The sequence below is a fragment of the Dendrobium catenatum genome, unplaced genomic scaffold (genome assembly GCF_001605985.2).
Source record: "Dendrobium catenatum unplaced genomic scaffold, ASM160598v2 fragScaff_scaffold_1179, whole genome shotgun sequence".
Lineage (NCBI taxonomy): Eukaryota > Viridiplantae > Streptophyta > Magnoliopsida > Asparagales > Orchidaceae > Dendrobium > Dendrobium catenatum.
In genome coordinates, this window is record NW_021319641.1 from 554,998 (window position 1) to 582,173 (window position 27,176).

The 27,176-nt window shown below is 36.3% G+C and overlaps 2 protein-coding genes across 7 annotated transcripts in view; one reads left to right on the plus strand and one right to left on the minus strand.

Annotated features, from left to right (window-relative positions):
- The window catches only part of LOC110100454 (calcium/calmodulin-regulated receptor-like kinase 1), a 21,094-nt gene extending 16,086 nt beyond the window's left edge, over positions 1-5,008 (plus strand). Inside the window, exons 5-8 of the mRNA XM_020827966.2 lie at positions 2,522-2,607; positions 2,702-2,773; positions 3,160-3,360; positions 4,320-5,008. Coding sequence (XP_020683625.1) covers positions 2,522-2,607; positions 2,702-2,773; positions 3,160-3,360; positions 4,320-4,646 — 686 coding nt within the window. The 3' untranslated portion in view covers positions 4,647-5,008. The remainder of the gene's footprint in view (positions 1-2,521; positions 2,608-2,701; positions 2,774-3,159; positions 3,361-4,319) is intronic.
- Positions 5,009-5,632: 624 nt separating this feature from the next.
- Positions 5,633-26,404, minus strand: LOC110100460 (putative exosome complex component rrp40). 6 transcript variants are annotated; one of them, XM_020827978.2, is made up of 10 exons: positions 26,243-26,403; positions 26,082-26,156; positions 25,919-26,005; positions 25,601-25,657; positions 25,048-25,140; positions 24,242-24,314; positions 6,462-6,537; positions 6,128-6,218; positions 5,905-5,944; positions 5,633-5,870 (listed from the first exon to the last, which is right to left on the minus strand). In XM_020827978.2, exons 1-10 carry the CDS (start codon positions 26,294-26,296, stop codon positions 5,866-5,868), a joined length of 651 nt encoding a protein of 216 aa, XP_020683637.1. In that variant the 5' UTR covers positions 26,297-26,403; the 3' UTR covers positions 5,633-5,865. The 6 variants fall into 6 exon arrangements, with proteins under 6 accessions (XP_020683637.1, XP_020683635.1, XP_020683634.1 ...); XM_020827976.2 differs by having other exon boundaries at positions 5,905-6,022; XM_020827975.2 differs by having other exon boundaries at positions 5,633-5,860; positions 5,895-6,022.
- Between the last annotated feature and the right edge of the window lie 772 nt (positions 26,405-27,176).

The following is a 27,176-nucleotide window of genomic DNA, read 5'->3' on the forward strand; positions in this document are numbered from 1 at the left end:
TACTCTTATTAATGAATTGATCGCCCAAAGTCACAATCCCCTCACTAGGTCTATTCCTCCTAAAATTACACTCCATATATTTAGTTCTAGATCTACTCAAGCTAAAACCTTTAGACTCTAAGGTTGACCTCTATAATTCAAGTTTACCTTCAACTCCCTCTCTAGGCTTATCAACATGAAGAATATCATCAGTAAAAAGCATACAGCAAAGTACATCCTCTTGCAAATGTCTAGTGAGAACATCCATGACTAAAGCAAAAAGATATACTTAAGGTTGATCCTTGATGTAATCCAAGCAAAATAGGAAAATACTTGGTCAAACAACCTTATGTTTGAACATAAGTAATAGCTCCTGCATGCATATCTTTAATGATTTGAATATAAGCGTTATTAATGCTCCATAACTCACTCCTATAGTTTTAAAGCATGACACATTAACTTAATTTATCTTTAATGCGCACAATCCTGTAAATCACCTTTATTCTTAAAAATAGGAATTAACACACTCATTCTCCACTCATCTAATATCTTTTGTCTTCAAAATAGTATTAAAAAGTTTAGTAAGCTAAGAAATTCCTTCATCTCCTAAGCATTTACACACCTCTATTGACTATCATTAGGTCCAACAGCTTTTTCATACTTCATTTTCTTTAAAGTCTCTCTATCTTCGGTTTTACTAATACGCCGATAAAAACAAAAATCTTTATTTTCAATTAAGGTGTTTTTTTTTTTAATTTTCATTTAGGGTGTTAAGATCACTAAAATCGATCGTATTTTTACATTCTTCATTAAAAAGTTTAGCAAAATATCTCATCCACCTTTGTTAAATATCATCTTCTAAGAAAAGTAATTTTTTATATTCATCCTTAATATACTTCACTTGAACTAAATCCTTACTACTCTTATCTCTTTATTTGGCTAACTTACATATATCTTTCTCTCTCCTTAGAATCTAATATATTATATAAATCATTAAAAGCTAAGATATTTGCATCTCAAATAGCTTTCTTAGATTCTTTATGAGTCTTTTTATAGCTTTCCCAATTATTAGAATTTTTATATTTAAACCAATTTTTATAACAAATCTTCTTATTTTTTATCTTTTCTTGTATATTTTGATATCACCACCAACTATTTTTATTATTAAGATCTTTTCCCTTTAAAACTCCAAGCACATCTTTTGCAATAGTCTTAATATCACTAATCATTTTTTCCCACATAACATTAAAATCCTCATGCACAGACAAAATCTTAAGATCTAAAATCTTACTCTTAAAAATATTTTTATTAATATTCTTTAAATGCCCTCATTTAATCCTAGAATATCGTTTTACTTTATTTTTTATTTTCTGCCATTTATCTTAAAGTCCAAAACTAATAATCAATGTTAGGTACATAAATTTTCATTCGAAATAACTTTACAATTTTTGCAATTTAAACAATCTAATTTTCTTATGAGAAAATAATCAATTTGTGTTTTACTATATCCATTTTTATAAGTGATAAGATGTTCTCTTTTCTTAAATAAGATATTATCTATTAAAAAATCATAAGCTAAAGAAAAATCTAATATGATTTTACCATCTTTATTTGTCGTTCCAAATTCATTGCTACCATGAATGCTTTTAAAATCATATACCTCTCTATCAACATGTCAATTTAAATCTCATCCAATAAAAATACTTCTTCAAGAGGTATCTTTTGTATTAATTCTTTTAAGTTATTTCAAAATTTTAATTTTGAACCCATATTCAAATCTACTTGAAGAGTATAAGCAGTTATAATATTAACAATCTTAGCATCAACAATAATCTTTAAAGCTATAATTCTATCTCTAAATTTGTTAATTTTAATAACATTATCCTTAAAACTTTTATCTATAATCACACGTACATCATTTCTAGTACGACTCCTACCCGAATACCATAGTTTAAATCCTAAACTATCAATCCCCTTAGCCTTTTCCCCAACTCATTTAGTTTCCTGAATGCACAAAATATTTATCTTCCTATGAATCATAATATTTATTAATTTCATTAATTTTCCTATAAGGGAACCTATATTCTAAGTACTTATCCTAATCTTAGTTTTATGGACTAGCTTCTTTTCCCACATTCGTCATTGATATGAGAACCCTTACCTATTTAACACTGCAGTCGGGTGTCGGTGCAGCGGCCCTTGCACACTTGTCGATGTATTTAGGCCATACAACACGTCGCTTCTAGGGGACACCCTCACATTAACTCAATTTTTTAAAGGATTAATGTCATGATTACTCGACAAGTTTTACGCTGGCTGTCAACTACCTAATGCAACCCTCCACTTTTATTATCCAAGACTTAAAACCTGGCAACGGCAGTGTTAACGGACAAATGCATTATTACATGCTGTTTGTTAAAGTGACAAATGCATTATTACTTAATTTTTTACTATTTCCTAATTTATATATGATGTTTTTAATTTTTGTTTGTAAATCAATATTGGTTTTCTCATTATTATTAAAGTCTCATATATTTTGTAGACGAGCACAAGGTGGCATTGAGCTGGGATTTGAGGATTAATATTGCTTTGGATGTTGCAAGAGGCTTGGAGTATCTTCATGATGGTGTAGGCTCTTATTTCTGGTACTATTAAAGAACGTGACGAGCAACTCTTATTTGATTCCATTGATTTTTTTTCTTTCTTTATGCTTTTTTTGCAGGCTATTCCATCTGTAGTTCATCGGGACGTCAAGTCTTCAAACATTTTGCTGGATAGAACCATGAGAGCTAGAGTATGGATCTATATTATATTTTGTTTCTGGTATTTGTGTGTTACAGCCTTACAGGAGGCTTCAACAGAAATGTTTACTTTTAAATATCTTTCTTGTTTTCTTTCACATTGTCAAGGATTTCTAGAAGGCTGAGATTGTTTTTATTCAACCTAACAGATATTGCTTGTGCTAACTGAAGTTAAAACCTTAAAGCTGAAAGAAAAATTGCACCGAACTAATGAGCTTTGATGTATATTGTGACTGTTTGAATAGGAACTGATGTTCTACCCAAATTTATTAGAGAAAAAAAAAACTCGGAAGTGGTTATTAACTGGTTTACCAGGGTGAAGGTTTTATATTTCCTATTATTATCATTTTAATACATAACAAACTCTTGTTTTCATAAGGTTGCGGACTTTGGCCTTTCAAGAGAAGAAATTGTCAGCCGGCATGCACCAATTAGGGGAACTTTTGGCTATCTTGATCCTGAATATGTTTCTTCAAGATCTTACACAAAGAAAAGTGACGTGTACAGCTTTGGAGTTTTGCTTTTTGAGCTGATTGCCGGAAGAACACCACAACAAGGTCTCCTGGAGTATGTTGAGCTGGTAAGATTTTTGTTAACTGAGCATTATTTTTTTTCTCTAACTGCGAGGAAACATTTATTGATGTTTTCCACTTTAGTGAAGTGAGGACTTGGGTTGTACTTTGATATACTTGTTATTGGCCAAAACTTGATGTTAACTTATGGGTTAGTATTAGTCTAATTGAATTTATTAGAGTTGGTTTTGTCAACTGGAGGACTAATCAAAGTCATTGTATCCCTATCTGGGCTAATTAGCTTTATCATGTCAGTCATAGTTAATTAGGTCAACCCATGCCAAATTAGGTCAATAATCAACTAGGATTCATTTATTTAATGGGACCAATTAAGTCAACCTAGGTCCAATCAGGTCAATTTGAGTTTAATTGGTTCACTTGTTTCCAATCGGATCAATCCAAGTCTAACTGGGTCAATCTAGGCGCCTAAGGTCAATTGGGGCTACTAGGATAACTATAATCCACAAAGGTCAATCCAAGTCCAGTTAACCCATTAGGCTTGATTAAGGAGCCAAGTGACCCAACCACAGTGACTTTCATCTAGCCCCTGTAGTAAAGTAGGACAGTATAACCCAAGCAACTTGGAGCCTTTCCTTATCCAAGTCTATCAAAGTGAAATGTCTATCAGCTCATTAAGGGTGGAGCACTCAAACAGTGCTTAGTGTTTCAAATTGTCTCTTGAACGTGAACATTTTTTTTTAACTTTTCAGAATTTGAACTTGATTGTTGAGCTCAACAATGTTTGGATTATTTGAGGCTTCATTAGGGGCGGTTTTTTTTGCTGCTTCATAAAGCATCTCTTTAGTGCAAAAATTAAAACTTTTATACTAAAAAGCTGCTTTAAGAAGCAGAAAGAAAACTGTCCCACACGAAGCCTAAATCTCCACACATATTTAGATTTATAAACGCAATAGATTTGGAAGTGATAATATTGAGAATCATAACAATATTCATTGCGGAAATTTAGGCTGCCATAAACGCTGACGGAAGAGGTGGCTGGGAAGAGATCGCAGATTCCCGGCTTGAGGGTTCTTTTGACTTGGAAGAACTGAATGAAGTGGCAACCCTAGCGTACAAATCTATCAACAGGTTATCCAGGAGACGGCCATCAATGAGAGATTTAGTTCAAGCTTTGTCAAACACAATTAAGGAAAGAAATTACAGAACTCGGCGAAAGAGACATTTATTACCAGTAGCAGTAGTAGAGGAATCAGCTAAAGAAGATCCTCTCCCTTACCCACAACATTCCAGAGAAGAATCCATTGACAGCATGTCTGATTTAACGGATGCTTGACTTGCCTTTTTTTTTTGTTTGGGTTTATACAAAGGTTCTAGGATGAGAAAAGGATGTATTTTTTTTCCTTAGATTTCTTAGGTGACACGTTTGATAAAGATACAAGAGTCTCTCGCACAGGGCGAATTATTACGTCTGGTGACCGGACCGTCCGTACACCAATTCATATACACTGAGCCCCGGATGTATTTGGATGATGTGGCTCATCTGGATTGAAGTCCGGATGAATCCGGACACCGGACGTAATAATTTTCCCACGCACAGTCTCCTGTTTTCTCAAAAGTGACAATGAGATACAAATGTAGCACTGATTTTTTGTTTCATCTAACATATTTATTTAGTTCTTTGACATTTTGTATGAATTGTCTTTCAAACGAAGGCAAATCTAATTCTTTCTGTATAGCTAAGCTTACATAATTGCATCTCAAGCAGAAAATCTAAATATTGAAATCTCAACTTGCTGTGGCTGTTTACATTACAGAAGTAGCAAGATTGTAACCATGTTAAATAATCCGTAATATTCATGCCTGTCAATAAGTTGAACTTAGGCTTCGTTAGGGATGGCTTTTTTACTACTTAAAACAACTTTTTAACATAAAAATAAAAATTTATGTTAAAAAATTGCTTTAAGAAACAGTAAAAAAACACCCCAGACAAAGCCATTTATGTCAATAATCCAATAGAGAAATTATTACGTGAACATCGAGTTATGTATGGTCATGTAAGTGTATACAATAGACTGTATAAAAATATATTGTATATTTGAATACATAATGTATACATTGTGTATATTTACAATCCGGATATAGAATTACGTCCAAATTCCGCATGTAATAATTTCTTTATCAAATGATCCAACTTTTAAATTGAAGAATTTCAATGTATGAAAAAAAAAATCTTATTTTCATAATATTTTTTTGCACCAGATGGAACTTAATAAATCAGCTGTAAGAGAGAGAGAGAGAGAGAGTTTTGATTAAGCTAAGTATAATAAAAGTATACATCCAGAAAAGCAATTTTTGAAATCTATAATTGCTTAAAATAATTGAAAACTATTCTGCTGCACTGAACAACAGTTCGTACAAAGTACAGTTAAAAACAAAGAAAATTATTCTCGACGTTGTTTTCCCTTAAACATCTAAAAAAATGTTAGAAAATAAAGACATGGAAAAAGGCAGAAACCGTTCCAGGAGAATAGTCTATCGATTCTACAGATTTGTCATCCTTAATAGTCTATCGATTCTACAGATTTGTCATCCTTGCACTCTCTGCATCAATTTCTCCACTAAAATTTTTTGCTGCACATCACTCAAAAATTCAGATCTCATTATTGCATTTGATACAAGAATCACAGTAGATGGAGAGGATGCATTCACCTTGAGAAATAAAGAGATATTAATTATTTAAAAAACAACATAAAAAAAATATATAAAATGAAAAAAAAAAAATCTATTCAGAACTTAGATCAGTTAGGGCCATACCCATACGCGGCCATTCAATCCAACGGCTATCTCATAAGAAAGCTTCCTTCCAAGGGCTTCAAGAATAGGACATGTTGGAGAGCTTAATAGCCTGAAGACATGAAGAGGGCCCAAGGAAGTTTTTTTTATTTTTTTTCAAGAACACAAACCTTAGCTGTTTAAGGTTTTGTTTGGGGCGGCTTTCTTATTGCTTCTTAAAGCAACTTTTTAATACAAAAATAAAATCTTTTTTACTAGAAAGCTGCTTTGCGAAGCGGTAAGAAAGTCATCCCAAATGAAACCTAAATTTTCAGGGCCAACATTACATGAATAATAGAAGTTTGATCTCACTTACATCCTTGCCAATCCTGTTGATGTGTCAAACATATACCCCTCTTTCAGAGAACCAAATTCTGCAGCTTTCCCACTAGCTACCAGCAGCAACAGAATTTTGTTCAATAAGAGAAAATTATGACGATGAGAAGAACACAAACAAGAAAATTAAGAAGAAAATGAGGGCACCAAACCCATAAAAAGAGTGAAAAGATGCCAATAAACCAGGACTGAAACAAAGTACTGATGAACAAAGCATTCAAAAGAGCTGGACTACAAGAACTGATAGTGAAATATTGATCAAGATTAATATGATTTATTTAACTATTTTCAAGAAAGAAACCTCTAGAAGATAACCATGATATGAAAACAACAACCATGTTTGGACATCAAGAACAGATGGTGAAATACGCAATTTATCGATAGGATAGGAAGCATTGTAAATAATCATCCACTATGACCCAAGTTTGTCTCAGGGCAAGTCAACATTACAATTGGATAATATTACAACCATACCCATATTAATCATTATAATCATCATTGATCTCATAGGCCTCATAATTCATTTTCAAGATATACCAATATTGATACATCCGCTTTTACTAATGCTCTTATTATAATCGAGTATCTCAAGAAAATAAACATTATCATGCATGTAGATTGTAGGATAAACATACATATGAATATATGATCATATCTTCCATCTCCATCCAAAACCATCTCAACATAATAGCAAATCATACCATAAACTAGTTTCTGAAACTCTAAACCCTCAAAACTTTATGTCAATTCTAGAAGTATAGACACCTTAGAGTCTAAAGGTTTTTGCTTGAGTAGATCTAAAACGGAATATATGGAGTGTAATTTTAGCAGTAATAAACCTACTGAGGGGATTGTGACTTTGGGCGATCAAGTCATTAATAAGAGTACACCTTTTAGATATATTGGATCTATTGTTTAGAGTGATGGTAAAATAGATGGGGATATTATCAGTGGAATTCAAGTTGGATGGTTGAAGTGGAGGAATGCATCGGGCTTGTTTCGCGATCGGGCATCATTTGGGTAATGTCGAGGCTTAATTCCCTTGAAATGTGCGTTGTTGTATTAGGACCCTCGTCGATCACGGCATAATTTTAATTGGACAAATTGATAGTCCATTTAGAGTATTGACGGCGTCCCGGACGCGGTGGCGAAGTCCGTTCGTCGATTGGAGATCGCTTGGTCAACATCGAGGACTAAATTCCTTAGCATGTGCATCATTATCTTGTGATTTGTGCTTTGCCTCGAAATGCTTGCTGAACTTCTCGTACATCATTAATTTAATCAAATTGAATGTCATCCTTAGATATTTAGGATGGTCTGAACGTGGTAACGTAGTCCATTTTATGATCGGACATCATGCAGTCTCCGTAGAGGCTAATTTCCTTGATATGTGCGTCCTTGCATTACATTGGGATTGCCTTGATTTGCATGTCACCACCCCGATTGATCCTAATTGAATTTATAACATATATATTTTGAATGTTGATGACATTCCAGACGTAGCGACACAGTCTGTTTCATGATTGGACGTCATGTCGTCTCCGTAGAGGCTAATTTCCTCGATATGCACGTCTTTGCATTAAATTGGGATTCATGCCACCAATCTAGATGATCTAAATTGAACATAAAAAAAGTGTAAATCTTAAGTATTTGCAATATTCCAATCACAATGGCGAAATCTATTTTACGAACATACATCATTTGGATAGCGGCGAGGCTATTTTTTTCTCGATACGCGTGCCATCATATTGGGATTTATGCCACCACCTCGAACAATTCAAATTGGTTAAATAAAATGTATAAAGTCTGTTCATCGATCGAAGATCGTTTGGATGACGCCGAGGCCTGATTCTCCTCGATATGCATGTTTTGTCTTGAAATCCATGCCACCAATCTGGATGCTTCAAATTGAATAAACAAAATATAATTTTCATAGGTTGATAACATTTTGAATGTAACATCAAAGTTTGTTCGTCGATCCGATGTTGTTTGATCAACCTCGCGCTTTAATTTCGGGTGTCGGTCATCCCATTTGACCGATCTCATCCTGTTCGACTGTGAGGGATCTCGACCTAACAGAATTAGAAGTCTTTATTGCAACGCCACTATTCGTTTGGCAATCGGAGGTCATTTGACCCTTTAAGTAATACGTCGCGCCAACCCGCGCACTCCTTAATTCATCATTTTCATCCTTTTGCGAGTAATGTGAGTTGTAGGAGTCAACAAATTCCCCCCAACAAATGTGGTACGCATCCAGAGCGTATCACATTTGTTGTAAATTGGTTGACAATCTTTAGTAGCTCTTCTTTTCGCATTTATGATTTCTGTGACCGCTTTCTGAAATTTTTTGTTTGTTTTTCCTGTGCAAGGAATGTTTCGTTGGCAAAGACCCGATGACCTGCCTCCAAGCGAGCCTAGCGAGGATGTCATCTGGGAGGCCATTGATAGGCAAGACCCTCAGGGCAGTGTTGATGTTCGGGACAGACTAGAGCAGCACCAGGACATGCTGCGGGGGTAAAGACCTCTTTCACAGTTTCTTTGCCCATTCTCCCTTACTTCTAGAGCTTTTTGAGGACTTCGTTGCTTCTGAGGACCCGGACAGTTGGGTCATCAGTTTTAGGTTACAATACGGGAAGTACCACCCGTTGAAGAGTTCTGTGGCAAAGGTCGGCTGGGATACTTGCGATGTTTTAGTATCTGCCGCAGACACAGTTGAGGCAGTTGGACAGTCTAGCTTGCTTAGCCACCGTGAGCTACAATCGTCGCCTTTAGAGTGGCCACGGGACTCGACACTTGGATAGGTTTAGAGTCCAACCAGCGACTATGTTTGTTGGGCCCGCTACGTCTTACAGACGAACATGAGCAAACTACAGGCGGCAGGGATCTACGAGGCAATGTACGCCTAGTTGTTTGACTACGATCTCTACTTCTTGGGCTCGTGGTTTGGTAGAGTTTTGGGACTCTGGTAGAGGTATGTGCTGGGTTGGGGTAGAGTAGCTTACTGTGATGCTCTCAGACTTACAAATAGCGTCCGGTCTACCAGTCTTTGGTTACATCGTTGAGGAGTGCATCCCTCTAGACGAGCAGTTGTTTCAACGGATTCCCTCAGTGGATGGTGACAGGAGAGGCAGACTGTTACTGCCAGATGTTTACCCCGGGCTTCTACAGCACTACCGTCATACTTACAGGTCAGCACGGGGTTTCCCGATGCGTTCTCGAGTCACCATGCCTGTGGACATCTGAGTTCGTAGTTTTCTTCAGGAGTACTTGTCTTCTATTACAGTGTCACCATACGACCTGTTTGGCTTCAGTTTACAGCGTGGTGTTCCGCTGTCAGAGGAAACCGCCGAGTCTTCTTCTTCAGCTAGTTACACTTCTCCTGATCTGGTGAGGATTGATGAGGTTTTGCTTTTGATGGGTTTCTTGGCGCTTTGGCTCAGCACTTTCGTAATCTCTCTGGACATGCTCTTTAAGGTGCAGTATTTTGTTGGCAGTCAGCCAGTTGGTACAGGGACAGAGGCTTGCTCTACCTCCTACCATTCTTGTCAGAGTGTACAGAGTTTTGAGAACTGTTTTTTATGCTAGCTTTCTGGAGATACGAGATTCAATTTTACCGTGGCAGTACTTGTACGTTTGGGTTCACTTACAGATACTACCATGGTCAAACTGAATCTCATATCTCTAAAGAGCTAGCCTCAAAAGCGGACTGCAAAACTCTGTACACTCTGGCAAGAACAGCAGGAGCTAGAGCAATCCTCTGTCCATGTACCAACTAGCTGGCTGCCAATAAAACACTGCACCTCAAAGAGCCTGTCCGAAGTGAGAGTACGAAAGTGCTGAGCCAACGCACCAAGAAACTCATCAAAAGCAAAACCTCATCAATCCCCACCAGACCAGGAGAAGTGTAACTAACTGAAGAAGAAGGCTTGGCGATCTCCTTTGACAGAGGACACCGTGCTGTAAACTGAAGCCAAACGGGTCGTGTGATGATACTATAATAGAAGACAAGTACTCCTGAAGAAAACTACGAACCCAGACGCCCACAGGCATGGTGACTCGAGAACGCATCGGCAAACCCCGTGCTGTCCTGTAAGTCTACAGTAGTGCTGTAAAAGCCTGGGGTAAACATCTAGAAGTAGCAGTCTGCCTCTCCTGTCATCATCTGCTAATGGAACCCGCTTAAACAACTACTCATCTGGAGGGACGTACTCCTCAAAGTGGTAACCAAAGACTGGTAGATCGGACACAGTAAGCTCATCTGCCCTAACCCAGCATGTACCTCTACCAGAGTCCCAAAACTCTACCAAACCACGAGCCCATGAAGTAGGGAGGCATCCGTAATCAAATAGCGAGGCGTACACTGCCTCGTAAATCCCTGCCACCTGTAATGTGATCCTGTGCGCCTGTAAGACATAACGGCCCAACAAACATAACCGTTGGCTGGACTTTGAACTTGTCCAAGTGTTGAGTCTCGTGGCCACTCCAAAGGCGACAACTGTAACTGATGATGGCTAAGCAAGCTAAACTGTCCAACTGGCTTAACTGTGTCTACGGCAGGCATTAAGTCGTCGTAGGTACCCTAGCCGACCTATGCCACAGAACTCTCCAATGGGTGGTACTCCCCGTACTGTAGCCTGAGACTGGTAACCCACATGTCCGGGTCCTCAGAAGCAACGGAGTTCTCAAAAAGCTCTGAAAGTAAGGGGGAACGGGCAAACAAACTGTGGAAGAGGTCTCGCCCCTGCAGCATGTCCTGGTGATGCTCTAGTCTGTCCCGAACATCAACACTACCCTGGGGGTCTTGCCTGTCAATGGTCTCCCAGATGGCATCCTCGCTTGGCTCGCCTGGAGGCAGGTCGTCGGATCTCTGCCAACGAAACATTCCCTACACAATGAAAACAAACAAAATATTTCAGAAAGCGGTCATAGAAATAATAAATGTGAAAAAAAGAGTTAATAAAGACCATCAACTAACTTATAACAAACGTGATACGCTCTGGACGCATACTACATTTATTGGGGGGGGGGCATTTGTTGACCCCTACAACTCACACCACGCACAAAAGGATGAGAATGACGAATTAAGCAGTGCCTGGGTTGGCGTGACGCATTACTTAAAGGGTAAAATGACCTCCGATTGTCAAACGGACAGTGGCGTTGCAATAAGGACTTCGAATTCTGTTAGGTCGAGCCCCTCGCAATCGAACAGGATAAGATCGGTCAAAAAAGATGACCGACACCCGAAATTAAAGCATGAGGCTAATCAAACGACGTCAGATCGACGAACAGACTTTGTTTTTGCGTTCGGAATTTTGTCAACCTATGAAAACTATATTTTGTTTATTCAATTTGAAGCATCTGGATTGGTGGCACATATTTCAAGACAAAACACGCATATCAAGGAGAATCAGGCCTCGGCGTCATCCAAACGATCTTTGATCGATGAACAGACTTTGTCATTGTGTCTGAAAACTCGCCAACATTTAAAATATATATTTTATTTAACCAATTTGAATCGTTCGAGATGGTGGCACAAATCCCAATAAGATGGCACACATATCGAGAAAAAAAATAGCCTCATCGCTATCTAAATGATGTTTGTTCGTAAAATAGATTTCACTATTGTGACTGGAATATCGCAAATACTCAATAACTACACTTTTTATGTTCAATTTAGAGCATCTAGATTGATGGCCTGAATTCCAATGTAATGGAAAGACGTGCAACTCGAGGAAATTAACCTCTACGGAGATGACATGACGTCCGATCATGAAACGAACTGTGTCGCTGCATCTGGAACATCATCAACATTCAAAATATATATTTTATAAATTCAATTGGGATCAACCGGGGTGGTGGCATGCAAATCAAGGCAATTTCAATGTAATGCAAGGATGTGCATATCGAGGAAATTAGCCTCTACGGAGATGGCATGACGTCCGATCATAAAATGAACTACATTACCACGTTCAGAACGTCCTCAATACCTAAGGATGACATTCAATTTGATTAAATTAATGATGTACGAGAAGGTCGGCAAGCATTTTGATGCAAAGCACAAATCACAAGATAATGATGCGCATGCTAAGGAATTTAGCCCTCGATGTCGACAAAATGATCTCCAATCGACGAATGGACTTCGCCACCGCGTTCGGAACACCGTAAATACTCTAAATGGACTATGAATTTGTCTAATTAAAATTATCCCGTGACCGAAAACGGTCCTAATACAGCAAGACGCATTTCAAGGGAATTAAGCCTCGACATTACCTAAACGATGCATGATCGTGAAACGGATTCCGTCGTTGTGACAGGAACATTGGCAATATCCTAAATGCACTATCAATTTATCCAAACTTGATATTTGATGAGATCGACACGTTAAACGAAGCAAAATATGCGTAAATCGATATGACACGCAAATTGAAGTGGTTTTGACTCGGCTAATGTGGTCTAGTCATTTTAAATTAATGCAGCAGGTGATATTTCATGCATACGGTATTTGACTTATAAAAAATCTTAATAACAACAGAGGCCAAATGAGGAAAATATATCAAATCCATTAAATGCTCATTGATAGCCTTACCTTGTTGTGTCGAAGCCTTTCGTTTGGTCAATCCTCAATTGAGCGGGCCCTGTCTTGATCGAGGCTCCTCAATCGTCGATAAAACAAAGTGCAGGAAAACTTCTCTTAGTGCTGTTTTTCCCGTCTAACACAAGCCTTGCAAAAGATCTCCACTCCCTTACAACCTTTGCCTCTTCTCCACCTTCAAACCTCTTCCCCCACATCAAAAAAGAATCTACAGCGGAGATCTTGTTTGCTGGACCGTCTCAGGTCGAGCTCTTCTACAATCCTGTCCGTCACCTACTCAACCTCACGGCTAATCCTGTGGCTTCCAACCTTCTAGCAGTTTATATAAAATCAGGTAAATCTCATACGTGGGCTTTAGATCTTCTTCACTTCCCACGGTATTGCTTGCACCTCTCCTACTCGATCAAAGCCAATGACACCTGCCTCCAACAGAGCTCGACTCTTCTCTAGCAGCAGAAATATAACAGCCTTCACCTAAATCTCCTCGCCTAGATGCTATGTTTGACAAGCTGATTGGTCCGATCACAAGCAAGGGACTACTGACGTAGTGTTGACTCTGTTCACGATCAACTTCTCCATTTTCAGTGCCCCCCTCCTCTCAAAAAGTCTGGATTTATAGACTTCTCCTTGCCCAATACTACGATTCCCACGTGAAAAAAACCTGCACTGACAGCAACTTTGCTTTATTCCCACTCACAATTTTCACATGAGAACCAATAGAATTTATAGGTTTCTCTTTGTCCTCTTCCCTTAGTTTTATTCTCATACATGTAGCTGCAGATTTCCAAACCAATCTCTGTTTCTTTATAGAGGTAAAGATTATTTTTCCTAACTAGCAAACAAAACCAACCCAATGTTCCGTTTTCAAAAGCTGCAACTCATAGTACAAATCCATACTCACCACATGATTCCTCACGTTCACCTATGCTATGAATCACCTACCAAACTATGGCAGCTTTCTCTTTATATATATGTGTATATATCCTAACTTTACTACTACTGTTACCTTTCATGTGAACATGGCAGCTGCTTTCTCTTTCGTCCCATCCTCGTGTCCAACGAGATGATTCAGTTAAAGGCAATTTTTTTTTTATACATTGACTGCTTCCATTTTGTCCTCTTGCAATTCTTCATCTATTATAATGTGTGGATGAATGTAAAATGATTTTGGCATATCTCACTCTCTGGATGTATAGAATAGAGGGAATAAGTATGCATTATTTCTTGATAAATTATAACCCAAAACTTGATTTTTTTATTTTATTTTATTTATAAGCCATTAGTAGCAACAGAAGATAATTCTAGATTTCCAATCAATTTTGTTTTTTATAAAAAAAAAAAATGAGTGCAGTAAGTAATGTTGCTTGATCGACTGTCATTGATGGTGAATGCTCATTTTCTTTTTTTTTTTTAAGCAAATAATTCTTGTCGTCTCCTCCAAGCGTTCAATGGTTCGACATTTTTTTTTTATTTCAGTTACTTTATGCTTCTCCAACAACAACAGCTTACATCACATCCTACCTCCGCAACCCAAAAAGAAATAAAATATCACCCTACACTCTACTGTAATCATCCCATCCCACTATTCTAAAGCCTCTGTCATCCACCACCTTCCAAACAGTAGACTTTTTTTTTAATTTATCCTACTGTTATTACTATTCCTAAGTACTGGCTTTTCTTTTTATTAGCATTAGTTATGTTGACAGTCAATGTATTTAAAGTCATTAATTTCTTTTTCAAAGCATTATCATTGTTAATCCTGTGTATATATATAAGTGTGTGTGTGTATATATGCATGAGAGTTAAAAAAAAAAAAAAGATACAAAAAAAAGTGTGAGATTATTTCAACAAAAAAGAGCTTTCAAAAAAAAGAAAAAAAAAGAAGAAAATAAAAAAAAGAGGGCATGAAAAAAGAAAAGCTAAAAAAGAAAGAGAAAAAAAAATAGAGAAGAAAAAGAAAGAAGAATTTTGCACACTTGGAAAAGTTCGACGCTTGCAAAGCGATGAACAACCACCTATGCACGTGTTTCTCTAGCGTGATAGGAGGGAATTCGTCGCGATGGTTGCGACGAGGCGAGTAATTTCCTAAAGTCCTATTTTCGGTGTTTGCAGCGCGCCGAGGGACCCCCTATGCAGGCTTTTCTCTAGCGTGGTGGGAAGAAACTCGGTGCGGCACTTACAACGAGATAGACGAGCCTTATGCGCGCTTTTCTTAGAACGGCGGGGCAAAAATATAAGTACCCATACGCGGGGAAAAACTGTCTTTTCTTGAAGGTGCCCGAAGACCCATGCACACCTTTCTCTGGCATGGTGGGGGACCAAAATTACGACCGCGGTGTCCTATGACACTAACCGTGCACGCTTTTCTCTAGCGTAGCGGGAGGCCCAGTTTCCCGTAGTTTCCCCTAAACGGGGGAGACGCCGGGAAACTGCTGAAATTTCATGTGAATGTGAGACCGTACTTGAGCTTGATTGGACACATTTGAACAACATAGGACTTTGACATTGAACTTGAACCCGAGTATGCAATGAATTCAAATGAATTAAATCGAAATTTGAACAAGATGCACCAAGAACTTGTAATTCAATGTGATAACAAAGACTTGTGAACTTGGACTTATAATAAATGACAACAAATTGGACTCATACTTGAACTTGCAAGAACTACAGGGGGCATAGAACTTGAACTTGCTACCTGAACAACAAAGGACTTGATTCAAACTTGACTTGAATAATTGAACTCAAGCAAAGACTTAAGTTAGACCACAGGGGACTTCATTTGGATTTGATTTGGATTCAAATGAAAAATAACGGGAGACTTAAGACCAAACATCAATAAGCTTAATTTGAACATGAAATGAGCATGAACTTGTGGATTTCAACATAACTCGTAACAAGATATTTTCAAGCAAGGATCAAATGGAGAAATGTAATAATATCCTCGTACTTACAACACAAAATCTTCAATGAGAATTTGCCATTTTAATTGAGAAGTCAATTCATCATGCAAAATTCAATCCAATCAAATGCATTGAATCCTACAAGCAATGGGGCTTCTGTTGAATGAAACTTCAATGTTGATTAGTGATGACATGCATTACAAACCATAGAAGAACAATAATTTATTGATTGCAACATTTTTATTAATTGGCCCCTTAACGACGGTATGGATCGCTTCCTTATAGATGTGTACAGGGAGACGGTGATGAATGCGATAATATACTTGTGAAAAAAGTATAGAAATATATAATGAATGCAACAGATGTCATGCAACAATCGCCACGACCTTCAGGGCAAAGAAAATTCACAAGCAATGGTAGAATGCGCAGCTTGTTCTCAACCAATAAGCTAAAGTACCATGTGAATGTTGAAGAATCATTATATTGATTAGAAACACAAGCACCAACAACTACAAGTCATCCTACAAGCACGATAATATGATGAATTTGATGAATATAATGATATTTTGTGGTCAACATCAAAACACAAGCATATGGAAGCAATGCAACAATGACAAATGCAAATACCTACGAATACTTGTAAGGGACCTGAGGCCTACAAGTGCAATGCAAGAGAACTACGATAACACAATTCACTAGCAAGCAGTAGTAACTGATATACTACAAAGGCGAGGGATCATATATGAACATACAAGGTACCCACGCCCCAACAAATCATCGTAGTAGAAGGAGACCAATGTCACAACACCTTTCCAATCAATCACTGTCCAATGTTGAGCAAGTACATTGATCCGTTATAAGCAAAGATTGATGATACTATAACAAATGCAACTATCCATACAACTAAAAGCAGGAGATTAATTAGTGCACCAGAATCCACCTGCAGAAAATAATAAGTAATGCACGACAGTCTACCTGTACAAAACATCAAACAACTCAATCCAAAAGCTGTTATATTATGCCACCGGATCTGCAACCTTCATACAAGCAGGCAGAAGGCGTCAACAAAGTTTGAAATAAAGCCCCGCACATGCACATGCACCGTAGTTTGTATATACATAAGTACACAAAAATGTCAAGTGCAATCATAAAACTCGCATGGGCCCCGACGAGCGTGTCGTAGGAACACACGTAACGTCTAGGGATGCTGCACGGGTCAATAAATTTGAACTTGATCCTCCTAAGCAGGTAGATAGGAGTCGACAAAGTTCAACAAATAATCATAAAATGCCCCCAAACACTTGCATGGGCCCCGGAGAGCGTGTTATTGGTATACATGTGACGTCTAGGGATATTGCACAGGTCAATAAATGTGAACTCAATCCTCCTAAGCAGGTAAATAAGAGTAGATATGGTTCAACTAATAATTACAAAATGCCCCCAAACACCCGCTTGGGCCCAAGCGAGCGTGTTATTGGTACACACATGATGTCTAGGGATGCTGCGCGGGATTGATAAGTGAATTCAAGTTTGAACTCGATCCTTCTATACGGATCAATAGGAGTCGACAGTGTTCGAACCATCAAACAAATATATGATTGCGGCGACCGATATATTTATTTTAATACATTTTTGTTAGGCCTACAAGATCTATAACAATGAGAATTCACCAGTAAATGCACAAACCCTATGACAAAACCCGATCCTCTGTCGATAACTCGACAGAGTCAACAAGGTTCATCTATAAAATACAAATATTTTCAAGAGGAAATGACCCCATATTCACTACCCCGATGATGGCCGTGTTGAATGTGAATCTCAACTAGAGGGGTTCATAAACACTTTAAAATGTCTTCCAAGCTCCAACCAAAAATCCAAAAATCATTCCAAAATCCAAGTATTTAAAATTGAAATCCAACAGCTAAACACTTAAAGCAAAATCCATCCAACCTCCACAATAGTTTGTCGGGGTAGACAAATTGAAATTTACTTCAGCTCATATAGAGCTAATACCTAGTCGAAAATATCACTATGATCCATTCTCAAACAATCTCCTGCCAATAAGGACGTGGTACGTATCCTCTAATTGACGATTTTGCCACCAAATGGCACCGCAGGATAAACATTATGACCCGGGGCCCTCTGAACCAAGTGATTTTGCCGCCAAATGGCACCACGAAATACCGGTTATGACCAGAGCTAATACGCTCCTTAGTGGCATCAAATCTTTGATATATCAATCAATAGGATATGATCGATAGGGTACAAAGCCCTATGTTAACGAAGGTAGATTCAAATTTATCCCCTTAGACAAGCAATTCCCCAGGTCTACAAAGTCCACTTAGACGAAACAACCCATGGCTGCCGACAAGGATCCTTCTGTCAAGTTTGGTAAACTACCTCCTCTGACTAAGTAGACCAAGGACCACGATGGCCCAGGACGATGGAACCATGGGATCTTGATCGGGTTCATCATCCATTCTCCCACTATCCGCTTTAAGTGTAGGATGGTGAAATTTTCAATATCAAATTTTCAAATTCCCAAATACAAGTTGTTACTATATGCCAGATACTACGTATTCTCTAGGTATCTAATTGACGACTAGCCTTAATCGAAAGTTTTCTCCGGTGATCGGGAGGGGTAATTAACTATAGGGGCTTGCGCCTATAGGAAACCAAAACTCAGATCATAAAGTCCTCGCAAAATGAGGGCGAAACCTCTGGGTAGTGTCTTATCTAAAAACCCATCTTCCTTCCTAAAATTTACCCCGGAACTTTGTCCGTTAAAACTCTCCCCGAAAGAAAAAAGCTCAGCGGGCGGAGGCCGGGGCCGAATTTTCAGAGCTCACAACTGGGCCCTAGACATCCAACAATAACAATTCCATATTGTAGTGATTCATATTACAATTATGCCTATGTCAATGAATCAAATCATTTTGATCATCATCAATCCCATAGCCTACATAATTCATTTTCATAATAAACCAATATTGATAATTGAGGAATCTCAAGAAGAATACAGATAATATCATCTACCAAGAAGAATACAAATAATATCATCAATGTAGATTGTATGATGATCATGCATATGATTATCTTGTCCATCCCCACCAAAACTATCACATCATGATGGCAAATCAAATCAAATATCGATTCCTCAAACTCCAAAGATTCAAAATCTTATGTCAATTCTAGGAGCATAGGCATGGATGTCATCTATATCAATTCAAAAACTTGATCCCCGTGTTGATTTGGTCATTAAAAGATTATCACTGTGATGATATGGATTCTACATTTCTACTATACTAGATGATGATAATGGTGATCTGGAATTTGTTAATGTATTAGATGATGATGATGATAAGTAATTGAACCTCTTATCAAGCTTAAACCTACTCAAGACTATTCTTGTGTCTAAATAAAAAATCATGCCTGATCTTATTATGAGATTGAGCTATCATTTGCCACTGCTATCTCAATCTTCTGTAAAAGTTGTCTTCTTGAACTGAGGTTTTATCTACAAGACTATTGTTGAGCCTAAATATGAGATTATGCCCGATCAGAAAGAATTATTGAGCTTAAATATGAAATCATTTCCAACCTTGGACATCCAAGAATAATAATTCCATATTACAACTTTGTAATGAGCCGTATTACAATCATTTCTATGCCAATCATTCCAATCAACATCAATCTCATTGGCCTCATTTTTCATTTTTCACAAATACCAATGTTGCAAAATATGATCATTATCAATATTCTTATGATGATTGAGTGCCTCATGAAGAACATAAATATCATCATCAATATAAATTGAATGATGACCATACATATGATCACATGCACGTCCCAATGCAATATATCAATCTCAAAAAGTCAAGCGCTACTATCACTTCCACTAGTTCAAAAACAAATCCTTATATTGGTTTTGGTATTGAGGTATTGTGATGATACTGATTTCGCTAATGAGCTAGTTGTTGATGATGATTATCAATAATCAAGCCTTTTGTTGAGCTTAAGCCTAAGGATTTACCTTAGACTATCCTTAAGCATAAAAATGTGATTGTGCCCAACCTTATAAGAGATTTTAAGGCCTTAGGTCACTATTATCTCATTCTTTTGCACCATGAGACTGAGATGTCTTCTTAAACTTGAGGTTTTACCTAAGACAATTTTTTAGCTTAAATATGAGATTGTCTAAATATGAATAGAAAGTCTAAATATGAGATCATGCCCGTCCCTATGAATCCAACAATATTAATTACATATTCAAATAAATTCTATATTAGAATCAATTTAATGTCAATCATTCCAAACCCAGCAATCTCATAAACCTAATAATTCATTTTCAAGGAAACAACATCGATTCATTTAATTCTTATCAATGTTATTATAATATCATAGTTTATCATAAAAAATATAAATATCATCATCAATATAGATTGTATGATTGATATACATATAATCACCCCATCCATATTCATCCAAAACTATCTTATCATGACAGCAAATCATATCATACACTAATTTTTTGAGCTTTGAAGATTCAAAAACCTATCAATTCAAGAAGTTTAGACACAGGCCACCTTTACCTATTCAAAAGTTTGAACCTTATGTGGATTTGGGCTTTGAAGATTAATATTATAATGATCTAACTTCCACTGATGAGCTTAATGATGATGAAGATCAATTATCAGTAATTGAACCTCTTATTGAATCTGCTCTAAGGTTTTATCTAAGGTAATTCTTTAGTGTAGATATGAGATCATGCTCAACCTTATTGTAAGATGAACATGTCATTTGCACCATGATAGACCGGTCCAAGAGGGACCGGTCCAGCCGGCCCTTGATTTACAGCAGGCGGAAACCTGTTGTTCCGCCCAGGGAAGAACCCGCTCCCCCCTTGGGGTGGGGGTGGGGTCCATAGTTTAAAGAAGAGAGAGAATGGGGCGGTTGGAGGGAAATTTGAATTAGAGAGGGTTGTTTAGTCTTTTGGGATATTATTGTATTTGCATTAAGTAGAAGGGTTTGCATTAGGGTTAGGGTTATCTTGATTTTGTTAAATTATGTTTGTACGTTGGTGTTCTTGGGCTCTAGCAGCGTCTAGAGAGTTGAGAGAGATAGATCCTCCTCTCGAATTGAGGATCAATTGTATTTTGGTATTTTCCTTCTGATTTCATCAATATTTACGTTGTTTCTTGCTGTTTTTTGTGATTTGTTGGGAAAATTGTGATGGAGGCTGAAATTCCATTATTGATAAGTTTGACATGAGTTCTACAAATGTTTCCTATCACACCACTATTAAACAAAAAAACTTTAAGATAGAGAAACATGTTGATCAACATATCTTGCATTCCTACAAGATTCTTATCCATATATATATATATATGTTATTCCAAATATTACAAAATTAATGCTTACTCGCCAAGAATATAGGTTAAGTTCTTGTTACCACAACCACCATCACCATTTGACTACAATATCCTTGCTCATATTATTAATCTAAGAAAGTTGTATGGTGCATGAAAATGAGTAGAACCAAAGCCTCCAAATCCCAATTTAGGCGTTCAAAGTTCATATTTTACATGTTGATGATATAAGAGTCATGAAATAATTCAACCACCACCTCCTTCATGAAAGCAAGACTTTCAAGAATTCGCTTTTGTATGAATCGTTAGGGTAAGAGTTTTATAAAAGCTAAGAGAGTTGATGCATTACAAGAGATGCATCAAAATTATTATGATTTATGTACAGCTTATTTGGGATCAATTTTATTTTCATTTTATTTTTAAAAATAGAGTATTTGTTTTTCAACTATGTTTTTTTCTTTTTTCCTATTGAAAGTAAATCAAGCTTCTTTTTAAAATAGTAAAAATAATGTTAGGTGTTTTTAAAAGTTCTCATTATTTCCAAAATAAAAACAACCCCAAGCCCACTGCTGCCAACCACCGCCACCACCCGTCACTAATGTCATCGACCTCCACCACCGACCCCAAAAACAAATATAACTTATACTTAATAAAATATCAAATATTCTATTAGTTTATATCAAATCATTAAAAATAAATTTAAAAAGTGATCCCAAAAAACTCTTAATTATTTTCATATTTTTTTTAGCAATTTTACCTTAGTATTAAGTTTTCATGAAAAAAAATATTAATTAGAATTATCATTTTTTCTTAATGATTATTCTAATTATTGGATTTATCTCTTCACTAACCAAGATTTACATTTAAATTAATTTAAATTATCCATAAAACCCTATTTCTATAAATATGAATATGAAGCAGTGTAAATAATTAATTATTATGAATAAATCTGGAATCAATATCTTTTCTTTTCTCCCCTACGAACTTTTCTCTTTCTACCAAGTTCTCTCTCATACTTAATCTCCACACTTCTCTATCTCCTCCCATAGCTCCCTCTATATCTCTCCTACTACACAAGCCTAGATCTTGAGAGATAAACACATCAAACTAACTCTCCAAGTGCAAACCCAAGGGTTTGATTCCTTATACACTCAAGGATCCCCACTTAGGCTATCTCTTCTTTTCTCTCTTTATACTCTCTCTCTCTCTACACATTTATTCAATTCCTTATTAATTAGGGGTAAATTTTGATGGAGAATTCAAGCAATTCAAGAGCAAATTTAATGAGGCTAAATGCTACAGCCAAAATTCTTAAGATATAGTATCTGTTTTGTCCTAAGGGCATCAAGCTTTTGTCCTATTATTGTAACTTCCCAGAAGGTCACCCATCCCAGGATTTCTCCGGGATGAGCACGCTTAACTACAGAGTTTCTTAAATGAAATTTCAATCATTACACCAAAAAGCACCTCGATATTAAGAGTTTAGCTTCTTTTTCTTAAGAGATTTCACAATCTCTCTCACTTGTCCTTGTCAATATCCTTACCCCATAATCATTCACCAGACAAATAGAATTTTAGAGATGGCCCCTACAAGTTCAAGTAGTGGCTCCCGCCACGTAGCATTTGTCCTATACAGGGTTCAAAAGGTGTCTCACATGGCGTAGCACTTTATCTTGTATAGCACTTAGTTTTCAACTTTCGGCTGGTGTATTTACTCTGATATCATTTGTATTTAACCATGGTTTAAAATTGCGCAATATGAGGCTCGCCATAAGGCCTGCCTTTGCGCAATTCCAGTAAAAAACGCCTCGATGCTAACGCCTCGAGTTCTTTTTATGAGGCTTGCGCCTCAACTTGGTTGAGGCCCGCCTTGAAGCCCGCCTCGCCTCACAAGCATGAGGCTTACGCCTCACGCTATATATATTAAAACTTACATAAATCTTGAAGTAAATGTCTGACATTGGACTCTATCGGAGAGGAGGAAGGGGAGAGAGCAATTCACCATAATGATGATTCAAATGAAGAACCCCTTAGTGATTACAGTGCTGATGACTTATGAGTTCTTATGTGATATGTCATTGTTATTTATTTTTGGAAATTGGAATTATATGTTAATGAAAAAAATACTGGGATTTGGGAAAGATAGAATTTTGAGTTGAACTATATTTCATGTTGTCATATTATTGAGATATTTTGATTTCACTTCATATCTTATGTTTTTTTTATATTTTATATTATTCACTCATTAGTATATAAAAAAATTATCATTTTATGTTTACGCAATCTTTTGATTTTGAGGCTTATGCCTCAAAACGCCTTGAGGCTTAAGCCTCGCCTCACGAATGAAAAACGCCTCAATACCCGAATACACAATTTTAAACATTGTTCTTAACTATCGAGATATTGTCTGCTTTGACCTAAGGGCCTCACGATTTTGTCATGTTGTTATAACTTCACAGGAGGTATCCATCCCAGGATTTCTCTGGGATGAGCATGATTAACTATGGAATTTCTTAAATGAAATCCCAACTATTACACCAAAAAACGCCTCAATATTTAAGAGTTTAGCGTATTTTACTTAAGGGTTTCACACTAAGGACTACCATAAATATCCCATGATTAATTTAGAATAAAGAACAATCATTTTTATCTAAATGAATTAATATTAAGGAAATCCTTTTCTTGCATCAATTTACATTGGGTTTTGAAGAAGAGAAAATTAATGTCAATCAGATCAGAACATGAAATGTTCAAACTACTATGATCTCATGTTCTTTATTATCAATAATATTAGAAGTTTATGCAAGATAATTATTCCTTCCAGAGTCATAGCACACTATCCATGTTTCATACCAGATAATCAAGTATTATCATAAATCAAACAACAAAAGCAAATTACCATCAGTGCATGATAACTCCGGATTCATACAGGAGTTAGCTTTAACAACACGAACATAGAGCAAGGTGCCTATCTGCAACAGATCAAAAATAATAAGTGCACGCCTTAAATTAAACAAGAAAACAACAAAGAATATAAACAAATGGATTAGATTAATAAGGAATACTAATGATTATAGGTCAATTTATGACCAGTCAACATACTTAAATAAAGCATGTTAAATATATCATCAAAATCATACTGATTATTCATCATCTAGAATTTAATATAGATAAATCTCCCTACAGTTTGGCATTTTCTGAAAAAGGAAAATAATCATAAACTTTATAAGGGGACAATAATTCACCTATTTTGTAAACAATAACAAATAACTTGGCATACATGATACATGCCAGGGTTTCTTAAAACCTCGTTGTCCATGTCTGAGTTCGCTAAAACCCTAGTATTACTGATATAGTATGTTAGAAAACCTCGATATCCTTTTTCTCTATTGTATTCTATTAAGAGTCAAATTCACATTTAAATCTAATAAAATAAGTCATTTTTAATATATTATAACCAAGTCTTTTTACGTCTGCCTCTACCTTTCTTAATATAGGCCGGATCTAATACATCTATTCTCCAACAAGGTCATCAAATGGCCTATGTCTTACGTGACACAAATAGTAACACTGCATAAACAAACTCAAATGTTATATCCGAAAAAAGATGGATTTGCTCAAAACAGAGACCAACAAAAACTTATTTTAACAAGGGAAAAAAACTAAAAGGAAGCATTATAGCACAAAAGTACAAGACAGTGCTACCTCAAATTTTGGTATATTTCTCCGTGTCCCTCCTTCAAATGCAAGTACAGGCAAAAAAGCTAATGTAGGGCCTTTTATGTCTACTAGAAAGTTCTGAAACCACAAAAATAAATCATGAAATCACCTCATGGGTAACAACCTTATAACATGGAAAAACAAAAAGAGAAAGGCAACGATAGAAAAATTTTTACTAGCAATAATTTATCTTATTGCTCAGAACGATATAATTCATAAATAAGGGATTTAGCATCCACAAAGGCATCCAAATGATTAATGAAACCAAGACAACAATACAAGCCAGCAGAATCTGGATTAAATCACGCCCAATCAGATATAGCATCTGCAAGGTAGCAGTTTTCCAAGTTTTTTTGCATTTACAGTTATATAATGTAACAAAATTGATTGCTCAACATAAAACAGCATATCCATGTCAAGAATAATATTAACAGGTCGAGTATAAGAAGGCAGAGATGGAGGAAATATACAGAAGTTCATAAGGCTAGAAAAATAAACGTAAAATATCTGCTAGTATTTGTGCACAAGAAATGCTTACATCTGCTCTGGCATCTACAACAATACCAAGAACTGTATCTTCTACAGAGGGAGCATACTGTAAGGTCACCAACAAAAACAGGGTAAGGTATTAAGAGATGCAACGGTCGAAAAATAACTTCATAAACAATTAGTCCTGAATTGCGAAAAAAAACATTCTTCAGTTTGGGAACATGCTTCTTTTTACCTTTTTTTTTCTTTTCTTTTACAGTTTATCAGGTATTGCAACCAACAAAAACAACAACAAAACCCAAATTTTTAGAGCGTTTAAGTCAAAAATTCCGATTTCACGAAACAAAACTTTCCATCAATAACTCACTCTCTTTTGCGAGCTTTCTACCCAGTACTTGTTTGGCTTTTTGAACTTAAGCTTCCCAGCCTTCACCACTGATAGCACGTCAGAGTACTGAAAACACGCAAGTTTAGAAAGCGGATGCATTTGTCCACAATAACAGAAAGTAAAATCTTAATCTAATAAGCACCTGGCGCAACCCCGCTCCCAGCCTGATTGTCTGATCAGACATGCTCGTAAGGTCCAAAACAATGTCACCAGGAACCTATTTAAAAATTCAAAGCATCAAACAATGGAAGAAAAGATCTACTTCATATTGGAAAAATTGTCGTGCGGAGATATATCTCTTACAACGGCTTTGTCAACGAGGCTTGCCGTCGAAGAACTCGAGGTTTCTACTTCCATTCTAGGGTTTAGGGGTTCTCTTCACGGACTAGATTCAGCTGAAGCGAGCGTAGATGCCTATCATAAAGGAAGTATAATGGACGAAAATCATAAATCCTCAATTATTTTTGGTCAGGCCAGGCCAAAAACATCCAGATTCGCTCAGATTTTACAAGACCTAATATGATAGCGGTTACTCGTTGCTAAAAAAATTATACTGTGAATAATTTAGAAAATAAAAATTTTTATTTTCTATGCTTGAAAAAAAATAAGTTCTTATTTTTTATGTTTAATATTAAGAGTTTATGAGAAAAATTATTTAATTTTAGTTTAAATAAAGGCAACATTTTAATTTAAATTAATAATTTCTTCATTCCAAAATTTAAAATAAATATTAAATAAAGTATAACACATTATATTTTTTTAACGAGAATTAGGGCATACTAATTGTAAAATTTTCAAAAGAATTTTGGGGTTCGAAGTGAGGATGATTTGATTTAGTTAGGCTTTATTAATTTTTTTAGCAAACTCAATAATTTAAATTTTTAAAATATAATAAAAACAAATTTTATTTTATAATAAAAATTGACGTGCCAACCATTATTTTAAATTGAGTAAATTTAGAGAAAATATGACTCAATGAATGGAGATTGGGCAGGTTGAGCGGCAAATGTTGTGGTACGACGGTTGAGAGCATTTGTGCCTTCCATGAGAAGTCAAATTTGAGTCGTTTAACCTGAAAAAAAAATATCAAAATGCACGATACCATAGGAAAAGCTCATTCAAGGCGTAAAGAATGACATCATTCAAACCGAGAGCAACATCACTATTACGCTATTGTCAAGCTTGAACTTAATGCAAAAAAGAGATTGTGTCATAATTTGAAAAAATTATTCTGAGC